The sequence below is a fragment of the Nipponia nippon genome, unplaced genomic scaffold (genome assembly GCF_047370975.1).
Source record: "Nipponia nippon isolate SJK-2023a ecotype South Korea unplaced genomic scaffold, ASM4737097v1 scaffold_4, whole genome shotgun sequence".
Classification (NCBI taxonomy): Eukaryota; Metazoa; Chordata; class Aves; order Pelecaniformes; family Threskiornithidae; genus Nipponia; species Nipponia nippon.
The window spans coordinates 36,046,414-36,062,744 of NW_028262358.1; the positions used below are offsets into that span (position 1 = coordinate 36,046,414).

At 37.7% G+C, this 16,331-nt stretch overlaps 1 protein-coding gene across 7 annotated transcripts in view; it reads right to left on the minus strand.

Annotated features, from left to right (window-relative positions):
• BIRC6 (baculoviral IAP repeat containing 6) overlaps nt 1–16,331 on the minus strand; it is a 188,946-nt gene that overhangs the window by 85,645 nt on the left and 86,970 nt on the right. For all 7 annotated transcript variants that reach the window (XM_087777214.1, XM_087777212.1, XM_087777211.1 and 4 more), the window contains 9 exons: nt 13,435–13,568; nt 12,303–12,430; nt 9,852–10,414; nt 6,629–6,804; nt 5,975–6,071; nt 5,598–5,792; nt 3,508–3,708; nt 2,720–2,999; nt 873–1,129 (listed from right to left, as the gene is read on the minus strand). In XM_087777214.1, coding sequence (XP_087633340.1) covers nt 873–1,129; nt 2,720–2,999; nt 3,508–3,708; nt 5,598–5,792; nt 5,975–6,071; nt 6,629–6,804; nt 9,852–10,414; nt 12,303–12,430; nt 13,435–13,568 — 2,031 coding nt within the window. The remainder of the gene's footprint in view (nt 1–872; nt 1,130–2,719; nt 3,000–3,507; nt 3,709–5,597; nt 5,793–5,974; nt 6,072–6,628; nt 6,805–9,851; nt 10,415–12,302; nt 12,431–13,434; nt 13,569–16,331) is intronic.

A 16,331-nucleotide genomic window follows, 5' to 3' on the forward strand; every position in this document is an offset into this window, starting at 1 on the left:
GTCAAACTTCATGCTTCACAGAAGCAAACATTTATTTCAATATGGAAGGGTATTTAACTCCAATTTCCATCCATGCGACTAAGGCCGAGGATTTCCTCAGACTATTTCCTATTCATGTTCTCACTGTGTTCATTTCCTGCCCTGTACGAAACTACTCTCTTATCTAACAGCATTCCAGCAAAAGACTAGACTGAAACATTAACTCATGGCAAAATACGTCATGGAAGCCATTTTGAAAAGAGTGTTTTCTGTTAGTATCAGCAACTTCAAAACAGCAAATATATGAATTCAGTTTTCTTTCATTTAAAGCCACAAAACAACAAAACGAAGTGGTATGGAATCATAAATACAAAAACCCCAGTGCATTAACAGAAGAGCTATTGCAAAATTTCACTGTGCGACATAGATTAGTTGTTCGAGTATCTTGGTTATGTACCTCCATCTGTAAATATTTTCAATGGTTAGTGCTATTCAGAATTTATACTGCCCTATAGACTATTACTGCCCAAATATTACTGTATTTGTTTTCCTTAACACTACTCATGGATGCTTTTTATTTTGAAACATCCAGACGTAGTATCTATAGTAAGACGTGCTTACAATATATTGCATGTCCTACTCTCATGTCTTCAAAACATTCACCTAATTATCTATTCTACACAAAAAGCAAAACAACCCTGGTTGCACTGTTTTACTGTTGTAGAACTACCCACATACAAAAATTGTGATACTTAGAAGCATAACAAAGCACAACGGCAAGTTCTGGCAACCCAAATTCAGAATCAGAAAGTAACATGCAAATATACTCTATTTGTATATTTATGCAAGCAATGTTTTTAAGCAACAACTGAAAAGAAGAACATTGCACTCACCTGCAGGATCGCTCCCTGATGCTGAGCAGTTTCTTAGGAGAATGTCAATCAATTTTAGGCCTATTCTGGTGGACTGAAGCCCAATTTTTACAAGCACAGCCTCAATGTTTGGAGAATGCATACCACAGTAAGGTGACATTAGTAAAGCAGCACATGTCTGCAACAGATTAGCAGTGGGTGCTGCAGCACTAGCCATCATTCCTTCTAAATCACTTATGTGAGTGAGGCAGTGGTGTAATAATCTTAACCATCCAATACTGAAAAGGAAAACATGAAAATGAGCTAATGTATCATTTTTTTATTATTTTTCATCTATAACATAACTACCTGTATTAGATTCTAGGACAAGTACTGCAGAAAACTGCTGTGACATGACCAGACATCATCTGAGAAAAGCAAATTAAAATGACTGAATTTAAGAACACAATGTAATATACATTAGTAATGCTGTTGTCATCACTGGTTTAACGTTGTAAAATAGGCAGGGTTTGTGGGTTGGAAGAGTTAAGAGCCTGCAAGTTTTGTTACTAAAGTTTCTCAAGATTTCATGATTCACATACGTATTTCTTCCAACAGGGCCAGCCTACTCGAGGGAAGGTGGAGGGGACGGTGTTTATACAGGGGAAAGGTAGGGGGAAGGGTGTGTTATTTTGGGGTTTTTTGTGTGTGGTTTTGGGGGGGGGGGGTTTGGTGTTGGGTTTTTTGTTTTGTTTTGGTTTGGTTTTTTTTTTTACATTAAAAAGAGCTGGCCAAAACATAAATGTGAAACATGAAACAGCACACTGCCTCACTTAAATATGAATAAATCCAATGACGCCTAAGATCAAGATTCTGCAATAGCGGATGGCATTAAAATTATACACCTGCACAGCTTCCCTGACTTTACAAACTTTTAGGATCATATACATCTACAATAAATTGCAGTGAACCTTAGTGAACCTGATTTAAAAAGCACACAGAAAAAGTGTAGAAATTAAAAATGTGTTAGCCACTGCATTTCCCCCATGTCTCTCTTATTCTTTAATGATATAGTTCAGTATTCCTTTTAACAATAAATCTTGAAAAGTAAACCTATTGTAATTGAATCAATTTGGAAACACTAGCTAAACTTTATTTATAAAGTTTTATTTATTTCAGAACCAGGAAATGTCAAAAATTCATCCATTAAATGAAATTCCAAGTTGGAAAGCTTTAACACTTATTTTTTTAAAAATCCTTATGGGTTTATCTATTTTTATTTTAAAAATGAATGCAAAACTTGAGATGCCACCTAGCCAAATAAAAGCTTTTGAAAAGAAATCTTGCTGATATGCCAGAATCACAACAACATTCAGTTCCCCTTTCACAAATGTTAGATGTAGATACGACTTGCACAAAACATCCCATTGTCCTATTTCTATTGCTGCTCCAATAATTACTTAACTCTGTTGACTTCAGTAGGGATAAGAAATACGTTGCTACTTCAGGTTTTTTTGACAACTGTCTACCCATTAAAAACACAGAATGCAACTCTTACTGCTTTCCTATCCTTTGTATTTTTTCACCATTGCAGAGATGAAATACACCCTTTTACATAGACAGATTAATCATGCTACCAAAAAAAGTGAGAAGTACTGCTTATATTTGCCTTCTGGGAAAAAAAAAAAAAAAAAAAAAAAAAGTAAGTTTTCTAAGATATTTGAAACAGATTCTGCAAATGTTAAAATTCAACTACAAAAACAGGTACTCATATATACATTTTGCTACTGAAAGATCTGACTCGGAGCAGAAAACATCATTAAAAAAAAAACCAAACAAAATACGAACTGGCATGAACATGCCTTTGGCCATTAATACTAGAAGCTTACCTTGTTTTAGAGACCTGATCCTCAGAGGGAAGGAATGGATTATTGACGGTTGCAGACGAGGTGTTTCCGAAGGCCGTGAGGCCTAACAGTTTGATCTGCGAGAGGCCTAGTGTACTGGCATCCCGAGGACGATGGAGACGGAGGCAGACAGCTGAGGCAACTTCAGCTTTTACCAGCTGGATTTTTATATACGTGAGACCACTTGTGATAACAGGAGTTGACAAAGGTAACATATTGACACCATCTGCGCTTATTTCAACAGATACTGATGAAGGGCAAGCTACAGAGTAAGATAAGAAGGTTTAATACTATTTAAAAATCTGTACTGGTTTGAATTTTAAGTGTTAAACATGTATCCCTGTTAAAGATAGAAAACAAGATGACTGAAATTATCTTGGGCAAACACTACTGCAGAACTGCAGCTGGAGTATTTGACCTGTGCGATGGTGTATGTTAAAATGCATAAGCATTTTTGATACATGGCGTACGCAGTTTATTTCAAAGACTTAAGATGAAGGAAAGTCCTGTCAGTGTAAATGCCACATGTTTCCCTAGCAGGGCTATGACAATAAGAGCTGAAGTTAACGCCACAAAACTGAACTAGAAGAAATCAAGCAGAGGCAGGGCCTTCCATTCTCAAGAAAAGCAGAATTAGCAAGCTTTTCGACTTATTTTACAGGTATTCCTCAAACAACCTGCAGCTTTAGTTCCTCTGTACTCTTTGTATCATTTCTAAATCCTACCCTTCAAATTTTCGAATGGGCATCAATGTCAGTGAATCTACTTACTCGCCAGAGAGGCCAGGTGAGGCTGGATGTGGATCTCCTTCAGCAGCACGGCCGCGGGAAGGTGAATCGTGAGGTCACACCAAGCTTCCTCGGGTAAAAATATGTACGACCAGGCGGCAGAGCGAGCTCGTCTGTGGGGAGGAGTAGCCTGTAGCAGCACTTCAGCAGGCTGGGCAGTGGGACTGCTCGAGGTGATGGAACCTTCAAAACCGGCACCGATAACATTGATTATTAATGTCTATTAATAAAACCCAGATTAATTTACAACGTGAACTGTGGAAAACACTTTTTTTCCCCCCTATTTCACCTGTTTCAGTTTATTGATAACATCTCATGTAATAATGACAACTGCTGAGATATTTTTCTTTTACTCTTAGACTGTTTTACAATAGGCAGTTTACATATCCACGTGCATACGCACGTGCTTGAAAATTTGCTAGGGGACACTTGCTACCAAAATCCCAAACTTCCTAGCAAGAGTTCATTACAAAAACAAACCAACCAAAAATCTGCAGGTCGAACAGCGTGCTCAGAACCTGAACTCAGTTAATTCATAGTTAACATAATGAAGGCTTTAAAGGCTTAAATATTACAATGATAACATAAACAACTTTATAACCAAAATCTGCAAACCTTTTTCTTTAGAAAGGTTTGTTTCACATGAAAACCTTTTTCTAAAAAACACACCAGAAGCAAAAAAACCTGACCACAGCAGCTGCTTATTTTTCTAATCTTAGCATGAGTTAAGAATGAAGTAGGAAGATCTAGGGTATGTCTTTAGCAAGTAGTACGGCACAAGACCAGATTTGTGCTGTCCAAACTACAGGTACTTGGGGTGTTTTACTTTAAAGTAGCTCTAGCCTGACCCCATGACTGAAAGCCTAGTAGCAGCTGGAGGTGAATTCCTGGACACATTTTGACAGACTTTCGTCCCAAATTAATCGAGTTCGTCTCTCAGAGAACACTACCTGATGAGAATCAAGCCTGTAGTAAGTGAGGACAACCAGAAGGTTAATTTCAAAAGCACACTCCTGACTGAAAGTAAAATATTAAGATAGATGTGCTCATGGCAGAACATCAAGAACTGCAGCACTTTGCAAGTTGGGAGATAAGGCATGCAAGAACCCACCACCATATCTGCTTAGGATTTTTACTACTTAAAGTAATCAAGTACCAACATTTGCAGGATTAAATTTACTTTTTAGGAATTTGTGAAGAGCAAGGCAGAAGATTTCTAACAGACCCTTATTCTGCCAAATAAGCCTCTTTTTTTTTTTTAATTATATTATTTTTGACACTTTTAAATTTCAATGACAGGACTGAATGGATTTCTCTCTTGTCTGACAATTTTTCCAGAAATTTAAAAAATAATCCTTTCTTTCTCCCCTCTTAACAGTGAGACACACTATATGAATACATTCATATGCTATGCTAGGCTAGTGGGCAGCAACGGAAAACATTAAGACACTAATAGTGAAAAGGAGCCTTTTTAAGGTATTAGAGTACATCTACATCTTAAAACACACGCATTTTAGTTAAGTGGCAGCCATTGTATTGATACCAAAACACCACTGCAATTCTAACGAACATTCATGCAGGCAACATCGGAGCAATTAGGTGCAGGTGTGAGAGCAGCAGCAGCAACAGCCCTACACTCCAGCTTCTGCTGCTCTGTTTGACCTAGCTCAGGCTCATTCTGTGTCATCCAACTTTGCTATGCTTCTGTAACAGCCCCATCAAATCTGATGTGCCTTAAGTGAAGTCAGTGAGTCTTAGTGTATCTATGACAGATGGTGGGTTGGAACTGGCTATCCCCTGACCTAGGGGAGGAGGAAGGGGCCCACTTTGATGCATGACTACATCAGATACAGGTCACTCCCCTTCCTTCTTTCCCCTACCCACACAAGGTCTTACTACCTGTGAAGGAGGGGCTAACCTCCTCCCCCAACATCTTCTTGAAACACCAGCAACCCCTCAGTTTAGAAGATTTAATAGTATTGAAACATTTGACTCTACCACAATATTTTTTGTTAAGAACTTGATAAAGATTCAAATGACCAGTGAATATTAGAGAAAGAAGTATTACTTACCCAAAGGTGCAAAATTGTGAATTCCTTCTGCGTTATCAGGCTCAGAAGCTAGTACTCTAGCTTTCAAACTGCTGTCTGTTGCTTTGGTGGGACCAGAATCAAGAAATTTCATAATAGTCGAAACCATGCTTCTTGCTGTGTTAACAATAGCTCTTGTGCTCGTTACCATGTTGTTACAAATAAGCTGAACACCACCTGTGTATAATGCGGGCGGGGGGGGGAAACAATGCTGTTCAGAAGCATGCAATAGATTCTAAGCAAGCAAAGGCCTATTTAGTAAATTTGCTCCTCCAGACACATATCTGTATTCCTTCTTTAAGTGCCACAAAAATCTTCAAGAAACCTTTTACTTGCAGCTGAAGAAAAGACATTCTTACCCATATCATGGAAAGCCTTCAGTGCCTCACTTGTATCCAACACTCGTAAAATGAACCAGAGCAGTGGCTCAGATAACTGACAAGTGGCGAGAGAACCCTAGAAGAAAAAGTTAAGAAATACAGTTTCATGCAAAATTAATATGACAGAAATACGCATTAGTCTCCCCATTCAGTAGGCAAAAATCCCAGAGATGAAATGCCACCATAGCTGACCTCTCTACCACAAAATAGCAATATCATGCTCCGTATGGTTCACTCCTATGTAGGAGAAGTCTTTGTGGTAAGGAAAAGATCAAACTACCAGGAGTAAGCAGCCGAAGGGAAATAAGAATATTGAGCATTTAAAATACCCACTAATATGAACATAATAAATGCGTTTCCCACCTGAACATAATAAAACATTCAATCCATCTTCAAGCCTTTAGCCAGGAACATTTACAGGAATGTCAAAATGTCGTTACAGAAACTCTCTCCGCCCCCCCCCGTGGGCAACAGAGGGAGGCTTCCTAACTTCAGCACCAAAGTGAAGTGAGGTTGGAAAAATGTTAACATTTCTTTTATGTAGCACTGGTTCAGTTTTCTGAGCTTATTATAGGTTACAGTATCAACTAACCTGTAATTCCCTTGAAGCACAGCAGACCTAAGGGAACTTACCTGTCTTCCCATGTACCCACAGGCCATGTAGGTAAGAATTGGCTGAAGCATCACTTGCACTGTTGTTGCTTTTTTACTAAGCGTTGTCAGGATAGTGAATAACCCATCTCCAACTGATATTGCATCTAAGCCACCATGAAAGTTTTCATGTTTAGTGAGATGTAAGCCACTTGCACCTTAGTGAAAACAGAAACAGTTCAAAGGTCAGAAGCTGAGACCTAACAAACCATTACAGCACGTAAGAGAACTCAAGGGTATTTAAATTTCTTTTCAGTTAAATGTTCACATGGATTTTACAAACTACAAATGGGCCAGTTTTCAGCATCAGGTAAATTACTATTAGTGTTCCGAGATACATGCTACCTTCTTTACAATATAAATAGGAAGACTTGACCCAGTAAGTCTGGGAATTTAAATCCAATTTTAGATAAGACCATACAAATGACTGTAATTACTGAAGGAAACAGAATAAGAACTAAAAGGATTGGAATCACTCCTAGCCAGAAGCAACTAACAAGTATTTAAGACTTTTTTCAGATAATAACAGAAGTGCACTTGTGCAGCCAAAAAAACCCAAAACCATTTAACATACATATTTCTATCAGAAATACCTGTTCCAGAATTCTCCTTCTCAGTGTTACAGCTCAGGATTTATTCATGAGGATTTACTGAATATCAATATTCAGCAATATTGATTACGCATTGCTGAAATTGAGGATGGAAAGCAAAAGAATAGTCTTACCAAGGAACAGATTACCTCCGTAAATACAAATGTCGTGCAAAGCATACGACATCGATCTGGAAGACCTTTTAAAAGTGGTTTTAGATTTGAGTTGGGGGAAGGGATGGAATAATCCCATTCCATTTAGAGAAACTGGAGTTATACTAACAAATACTAATAAAAAATAACATGTTCAAGTGATCTTTGGAACATGCCTTAGAGAAACATTCTGGCAAGAGAACTGACAGCTGTAGTACTTTAATCACCTTCAAGCTATCAAGAAAGAAAATATTGATAAGCACTGGATGCATGGAGACAGAGAAAGAAAAGTCTTAAGACTCAGTCTCTGCATGGTCTAGAAAAGTTAAATGGAATGAATGATGGAACTGAAGCCAGCTAAGGTGGGTTTGCTGTGAAGACTTTGAGGCAAGGAGAAGGTACGATAGGAGGGGAATACTGTTACTTGTGTGATTTTCATAGTCTGTCAATGACAAAGCATAAAACCCTAATGAAATAAACAGGTAAAATGGTCATAAAAGAAAATCCAACAAATGTTTTAACTTCATGTGACAAGTGAATTACTCAGGGCCATCCTGGTTCCTGACCAGCTGGCCCAGCAAGTGCAGTAAATTAACATTACCACCACAAATTTTGACACCTGAGCCACTACTTATCAGTACACATCTGCAGATGTCATCTTGTTTATCTTTCCTGGGTAGCTAGCATGCTGCACTGGCTATTACATGTTTACTACTATATGCCGATAACTGATTCTTGGATCATATATAACCTTGGCTGCAGTCTTGAAGAAATGTTTTGTTCATAGAAATTGTCTGGAGAGAGCTTAATACAGTTTTTCATGAAGGAACTAAAACCACAAATAGCTGTGTTATATCTTCCCAAAATACACATACAAATTAGTTTCAATAACCTATATTAAAAGACCTTGGGAGGAACAATCCACTGCAGGGATCAGCTGGCCCAGTATCCTGACTTCAATGAAACACATTTTGAAACAACACTGCCTTTCCAAATTGCCTTTTAAAAAATGCAAAACAACTGCTGGACAGAAATTGGTGGTTTAGAAAGACATCAAAGTTGAGGAGAAGAATTTTTGAATTTCACCCCAAAGAAACACATACTGAGCACAAACCATCATTCCCAGAACAAACTACTTTCAGTGTTCATAGCGTATTTGCAATATGACACCAACTACCCAGAGTAAAGGAGGAGACATTCTGGAATTAATTTCGGGAAGGTTCCAACAGCGCAATCCAGGCTTGTCAAATTCTGCCTGCTGTTTAATTTGACTACTGGAGGTTCCTACTTTTTCCTCAATTGCTTTTATGCCAAAATGAACCACTGGTCTAACGTTCACGTGCTCTTATCCAAGAAGTATACTGTTATCTGATAATAGCATTGGTTAACAGTTTCACATCTGCTTCACATCTAGCACAGAAAAGGCCAGAGGTACTTTCTTTGAAACAAGAGAATCACTATAAAGAGAACAACTTTTTACAACTATTATGCCTGAAATGGAGTGCAAGCTCTTTGCCTGTCCTCCTGCAAAATGTTCTTCCAGTTTTGTGCATGCAGTAACGTTCATGGTATTTCAGTCAGTGGTTTAATTTGTGCAAAGAAACTCTATGCTATCATCACAGCTAACAGGCAAGTCACAAAGATAATCCCTCTGAGAAAATGCACCTTAGGTACATGTCTGACAAACAGCAACTTTGCTGTTCAAAGTATCATCAGCTTCCTCGCTTGTTCGTAGCAGGAAGATCCCAGCCACAAATCTACGACTGGTACTTCCAGAACATGATGTTAATGAGATTTACGGTAAAACAGAGGAATAGAAAAGTTTATGTATTCTGTGCAAGGGCCACAACTGTAATTTGTCTTTTTCAGAAATGATTAAAAAAAAAAGAAAATAATGCAATACATAGAGAACAATTGAGGTAATGTGTCTATAGTACAAACTGAAGACTAATCCTAACCCATGGATAGAGACGTGCGATGGGCACGGACTGAATTACAGGAAATTCCATTTAAACATAAGAAAAAGGCTTTTCTACTTTTAGAATGATTGAACATTGTAACAGGTTGCCCAGAGTGGTTGTGGAGTTTCCACCCTTGGGGAATCAAAAACCCAACTGGACAAGGTACTGAGCAACCTGCTCTCTGAGGAAGGCTCTGAGTTGACCCTGCTTTGTGCAGGGAGGCCGGACTAGACAATCTCCAGAGGCTCCTGTCAACATTGACCATTCTGAGATTCAGCAAATTCGAATGCCAGACGCGTTCCTGTTTGGTTTTAATTACTGTCTCCCACCTCATGGTAGTTTTTTTTCCACACACCTGTCCCCCCTTTCACTTCTTATCAGTCTCTTTTTTCCTGTCACTTCTGTGACACATCCTTTCATGTATACACCCAATTTATGAGTTTGTAGAAGTTTTAAGTGTTTTACCGTGCCAAAAGATCTGTTTTATTTAGAAAATACCTACCAATAATCATTGCCATAGCGCTGCTGTTACACTGGCCAAGTGCAGACAAAATCTGGCTCATAATTTGTTGGTTGGCTAACACCAAGTCTGCCACATATGCAGCTGATCCTTGAGTATTAGGGTTGCTTCCATTGCCATCTTTGCCTCCTGAAACCTTTTCTTCATCAGACACACTGTCTGTAGTACTGCTTGCTACTGGAACACGGGCACTATATTCTCGGTTACTGGAAAGCGGCAGTTGAACTAAAATGTTGACCAGCTTTAACAAATCAAACATAAGTTGATCCCTTGTCATTTCTCCACAAACTGCTTTGGCATCACCAGGACGGATAATATTGGCAAAAAGCCCTCCAAAACATGCTCGAGCACCCACAGAGCTGTCTGAGCCGCTGCGAGACATCACTTTGTCCGAACATGTAATGTAATGATGCACAAGGAAGGTTATAGACTCGATTACTGCAGAAATAGTGCTGACTGATACAACTTCAAAATTCTGTTCCAGGGTAAATTCCAAGAGTTTCACTTGTGCATCCAAGGGTCCCTGGCCTGTCTGGAAAGCACCCCTGAAAGAAAAAAAAAAAAGGAAAAGAAAAAAAAAAAAAAAAGGTATTTCATTGTTCAGTACTAACAAGTTAACCAGGATTGGTTGTTCAGGGTTTTTTTTGCTTTATTTTTAAGAATCCAAAAGCACACCAGACTTTCAATAAGTAAAAATCCAGCCATTTTCAGAAACGTATGTTGAAGCACAATCTGATCTTTCACATGATTCAAGCATTCATAACTTTTTAATATACTGGTCATTACACAGCCTGTAGAACCTGCTCATGCTAGCACTTTCCTGATACCACTAAGGATTAAAGTTTCCTTTGAAAAAGTCGATGATCCATCTTTTTTTTTTTAATCATTCAGTTAGTTTTTTAGGTATAGGCTTAGAATACAGTCCTGTCCAGCTGTGGGTGAAAAAAGTTTTCTATGTTTGCAAGGAAACTTCATGGAAAGAAATCATCTAATACTTTAATATCATTAGGATTATTTGTCTTCTAACAGGAAATCATGATGGGTTTTTTCTTCCCATAGGCTCCCCCCCTCCATTTTTTCCCCTGAGGCAGAAAGAAGAATGGTCAGGTTTTAGCAGTCTAAGTAGTAACTATACATAGAAGTTACTCAAACTATCACAGGTTGGTATTTGTAGGCTGACTGCTTGAAGGATCTCTTTTAAGAATAAGTTTATTTTCCCAATTGCTTTTACACATATACTGGCGGACTACAAAATGAACCTTTTGAATCAGTACATTTAAAATAAAACTGCTGCTGATTCTTGAAGTATGAGTTAGTTACTGATTTTTGATATATTTCTCTGTATCTTTTGACATTGATTAATCTTACTATAACATTTAAAATTAAACACAGAACAAAACGGTTTATAGAAATAGCCCTGAAGAAAATATTTGGCATTTAATTAGTTCTAAGAGTAAAATACTGCTTTTCTTCACAGTCAGTCTTACGCTTTGATCAGACACGGTATACTTCAAAAATTACCTGAGGTTTCAGAAATAACCATCTAAACCCTTTTCTGGTGCTTTGCTTGCATTTTATGACATTTCAGTCCCACCTTTGGTTTGTCTCAAAAAAGCCCTAACACATTTCAAAAATTATCCTTTCAGTGGTCATCAGCTTATTTCAAATAAATTATGGCATGCAGACATGCATTCCAATATTCACTGTGAATTAATGATTTTATTGTATTATGACATTTCTTGTAAAAGTGATTGATCATCCATGTAACCTGGTAAGCACCACCCATCCAATTTAAGTTACTAAGGTAAAATGTCTTAGAGAAGGCTGAAACTGTTTTCTGTATGATTAAAGAATAGACAACACCAAAGTGCCACCTGCTGGGAAGCCAAAAACTGAGGAAGCTCATCCCTAATTACATGAAGCCTTTGTCTGGGGATGAGCAGAACATCAATACCAGAAAGAAACGTTAATTCCTAACGTATTTCAGATGAAACAATTGCCACATTTCTGGTGTACTGGTGAATACACAATAGTCTTGTGCCCATTGACCTAGCCTTGAAGAAGCAGAGCTGTAAAAGACAAGCCGTAAGCTCTTATCCAACCCCTGGCCAGCGGGACGACTTCTCTACACTAGTAGGGAGACAAGACATCAATAGGCCCCCGAAGGAGAGTGGGGCAGTCCAACTAACTGTTGAGTGCTTCTATTCACCGTCCCTCATACACAGACAGCTGTGTGTGGATTCCAGTCACACTTTTCCACGTGCCAGAAGCAGCCCAGATCCTGCTGGTAGTGCTGCAGCAAGAGCAAAGGTCTCGTCTATTTATAACCTGACAGTATGACAAGGTGGGACGTACACATCAGTTGTGATTCATACTCGCACAGATTTTAAAGACAAAGAGGGTATGAAAGGAAAAAAAATAGTTAATATTTACCTTTCTGTTGAAAGTATATGTATTAACTTCAACAAAAATTCACTGAACATCTGAGGACAAGTTGAAGAAAGGTGCACTTGCAATCGTGTAAGAAATTCTTGCATAGCTTGCGTCGCTGTTGGCCCAACCTAGAGGGAAAGGCATTTTAATAAGTATTATGTAAAACTGAAATATCTTCAAGAACCTTAAGTTGTATCTAATAAAAACATTTTCTAAGAACAGAAGTGTGTTACGTAGCTTAACCTGCTTTCTGAAAAATTTTACAGGGCTTTCACAAGAGAACTACTCCATATCCATTTATGTGTTTTTCTATTACTAACCATGAGTAAAAAGTAAATAATTCAGTTCTTTGCCTAAGACTCGTTTTGCAGCTTGAGACTTTATCTTTTCAGCAATGCAAATGATGCTTCACACAGACTACATTTCTGTGCTAATATGAATGCTTTTTCACAAACTACACATTTACATATAAGTGCTTTAAATTAATGGCACTGACCAATGTTTAAATTCTGGGAAAGACTATGTATTTTCTGGAAAATACTGGAAATACCAGGTGTTCTCTGTCTCCTAAACTAAGCGTTTAAGTCCTGTCAAATATTACATACAATTAAGTTAACTTGGGCTTTCTTTGGTCACTATTCACAGATGTTTCAAAGACCGCAAAGAGCAAAAAAACATTAGTTGAAATTAGGAGAAACAGTAAACACCAGATGAATTCAGAAAACAGGCAGAAAATAAAAGAATAATTTTAAATTATGGAATTACTAGATACTTAAACTTAATCTTCATTGGCATTTGTATCCCAATCCAACAAGATTTCAGGAAACTAACTGAACTCTATTAATTTTTTCATGCATGCAACTAAGAAATCCTAACATGGAACACATTCACTGACATATCGCATGGCATTCTCTCCCTGTGGCAAGTCTCCAGACAGCTGTAAAAAACGTACGATCACTACTCAGAGTATATCATCAACATGAACTTCCCTATGGTTGCTCATCAGAACAAACTAAGACTATAACCAAAAAAAGAAACAAGCCAGGGATATAATACATGATGAATAACACATATTCATGTCAAGTGTATTGAAATCCTATTATGAAGAGTTTTTCTCTTAATTGCTAGTTACCTGTGGACTATGTTGATTTGTTCCATGAGGATTAGTGCCGGAAAGAAATTTCACTAACACATGAATGAGGTTTGGATCTGACACCAACAATTGGGCAGTACTTTCCTGAGCTCCAATGGCACTGCTTGGACCAGCTTAAAAATAAAGACATGAAAATTAAATCTGCAGTCTTAAGCACTAAGTGTAAATCAAAGGTTTATACTGCATATCCCTTATACTTATTTCATGATGTGTAAATATTCTCAGCAAAATCAGTTACCGAAAGCTGCTTACTCAGGACTACAATTTTGAGCGTAGTTTTCCATTAAGTACAGATATAAACCCCCAAAACTGTTCTATCGGTGTTCCAAGCCTGCTAAGGCAACGTTCCTGAAAGTAGAGCTTCATTTTGTAGAAGCACTATATACAGACATTGTGATTTGTTTCTCTTTGCTAGTCCAACACTTTAATAAGGCTTAAGTGCGTTTGTTAGTTTGTTAGACAGAGACCACGTGTTCTATTGTCCTGTAAACAATCAAGACATTTTAGTCCTTGCACATTCAGAGACTTCTCATCATTGACTAAAACTGTAGGGACCTTAACGGGTAAGAACTCTGAGGACCAGAAGTAGAATTAAAATACACCCTTCAGTGACCAAACAAATGAGCTTTATTAAACGTGAAGTCTTACTCATTCAGTAGTGGTATATTGAATCACTTCAAAACACAACTTCAAGAAAGCATAGCTACCGACTGAATAAAAATAGGTATTCCTATAATATATCTATCTAGATGAAGTTACAGGTGATTACATGCTGGAGATGCGATCTCTTTCAGACTATCTGATCGCATATAAAAGATTAAATCAAGAGGAAATGATGCTCTGGTATGAGAGTTTGGCTGGCATCCCTTCACATCCCAAGATAAGATTGTTAATTAGGGAGGCTGTTAAAAGAACCAAATCTTGAACTACTTACTGGTCATTCTGTTTATCAGAGTCTTCATCATTCACAATAATTTCCTTAAACTAAGGAAAGTTAAACTGAAGATCCCAACCAGGAGGGAAACTCCTCCGTCAGAAACAGAATTAAACCCTGACTGCTTCCATCTCAGTTGAAAAGCTTTCAGAGCAACGAAATAAAAGTAGCATTGGAAAGATACTTGCTGTGAGAGCAAATCCTTACGGGAAGATGGAAGGAGAAGATAATTCACAGTAAGTTTTCCCCTTATTAAATGCCATTTTATTCTCAAACTATAAACAGATATCTTGCTTTAGATGAATGCAGAAAACTAGAACTGAAAATATTTCTTGTACAGCTATACAAACCATTTTGCATTGATTTATCAACATTAGTAGTGGAACAAGTCTGTATGGCTATGACTGATGGAATGGCAATAGCTGGAGTTGAATAAAAGCAAGCATCCCAGAGCAGTCCAGTTCCACTGAACTGTAGACAATAAGCCTGCTCTAGTTTACTTTTGATAGAGCAAAAGATGAAAAGGCTAGGTCTTTTCTGGGTGGCGGACAAATCCGTAAAAAGTAAGCACACAATTTCACAGGTTCTCTGAAAGAAAAACTGAACATTTCAGAACAACAGAGAAGCCTTCCATTGCAGGATGTGCCTTGGAAACACCAGTCGGGGTGAAGTCATCAAGTTTATTTTCCCCTGCTGAATCTGCACCCCTGAACATTTACTTAAGTAAAATACGCTGATTTTCCCTCTAAGAAAACTAGGTATGTAGCTTGTTCGTGGGGGGTTTTTTTGGTTGGTTGGTTTTGGGGGGTGTTTCTGAGTATATCATGATACAAGTTAAAAATGAAAATGACACTCAGGTCACTAACAACACTAACTTGCTGAGCTCATAGCTCTTGCCTGTATACTTAGACCTGTTATATTACTGCCTTTTGGGGTTTTTTTGAAAAAAGTTCCACTTACAAACTATTTTGAAATTTAAGGCAAATCACTATCACTAAAGTTACATTCAACTGCATCTGACATCATAACTAATCAAAATGAGAAGTTAATCTGAATTCGGTTATTCTGTTTTTCATAGTTTTCTGTAACTTTTCATTGTTTCAATGTAACTGGATCATTCAAACTTTGTGTATGACTTCAGTTTTGAGCTAATGTCCTTTGAATTTGTCCAAGTACTGAGTATCCAAATTAATTTTAAAACAAGTGTATAAAGTGCCCAAAATATTTATATTTTTCTTTGAAAAAGGGACATACTTTTGTGCTTTCCTGCATTCCTGAAAGGTACCTTCATAGACAGAAGGCATTTCATTTTCTTCAGAGACCGTGAGTCACCTATGAAGTCTATAATGATCAGTGTGACAAGCAGCACTGGTGTTCAATGTTCTTCTTTTTTAAAAAAAGAAGAGAAAACAAAACAAACTCTCCATTGAAACTACAGCTTTTAGGATCTGTATGCTTGCATTTTTCTGAACAGGGCACATCTGGGGTGTAGCTTCAAGTCATTTAATTTGTTCACTTGGTGTGTCTTTGAAGGTAACATTATTTAAAAACTCCAGCTTTTTCCTGCTGTGTTCACCTTCACTTGTTAGGTCTGTACTGTAACTACTTAATTAAATTTGGCTATTTGTGAAGACTTTACATCTTAATACAAGCAGATGTTACGTTAGAACTTCCCCGGAATTGACAGTCCCAGCCCATCTCCTCTTGATCAGCAGTAGCCAAGTCCACAGGCTAACCCTCAACTCCTTTCCTTCCAGGATTAGAAGGCTCCGTAGCTTTTGTACTGTTTCATGATAGGGTTGATGCCATAACTGAATAAATACATCTTCATTATTTCCTATGTTATTTTATTTTTATATTTCCTATTTAACAGCTGAAAATATCATTACAATATAAAAACCCACTTTTTTCCTACATTATATTCGTAGTCTGACATGTTCTG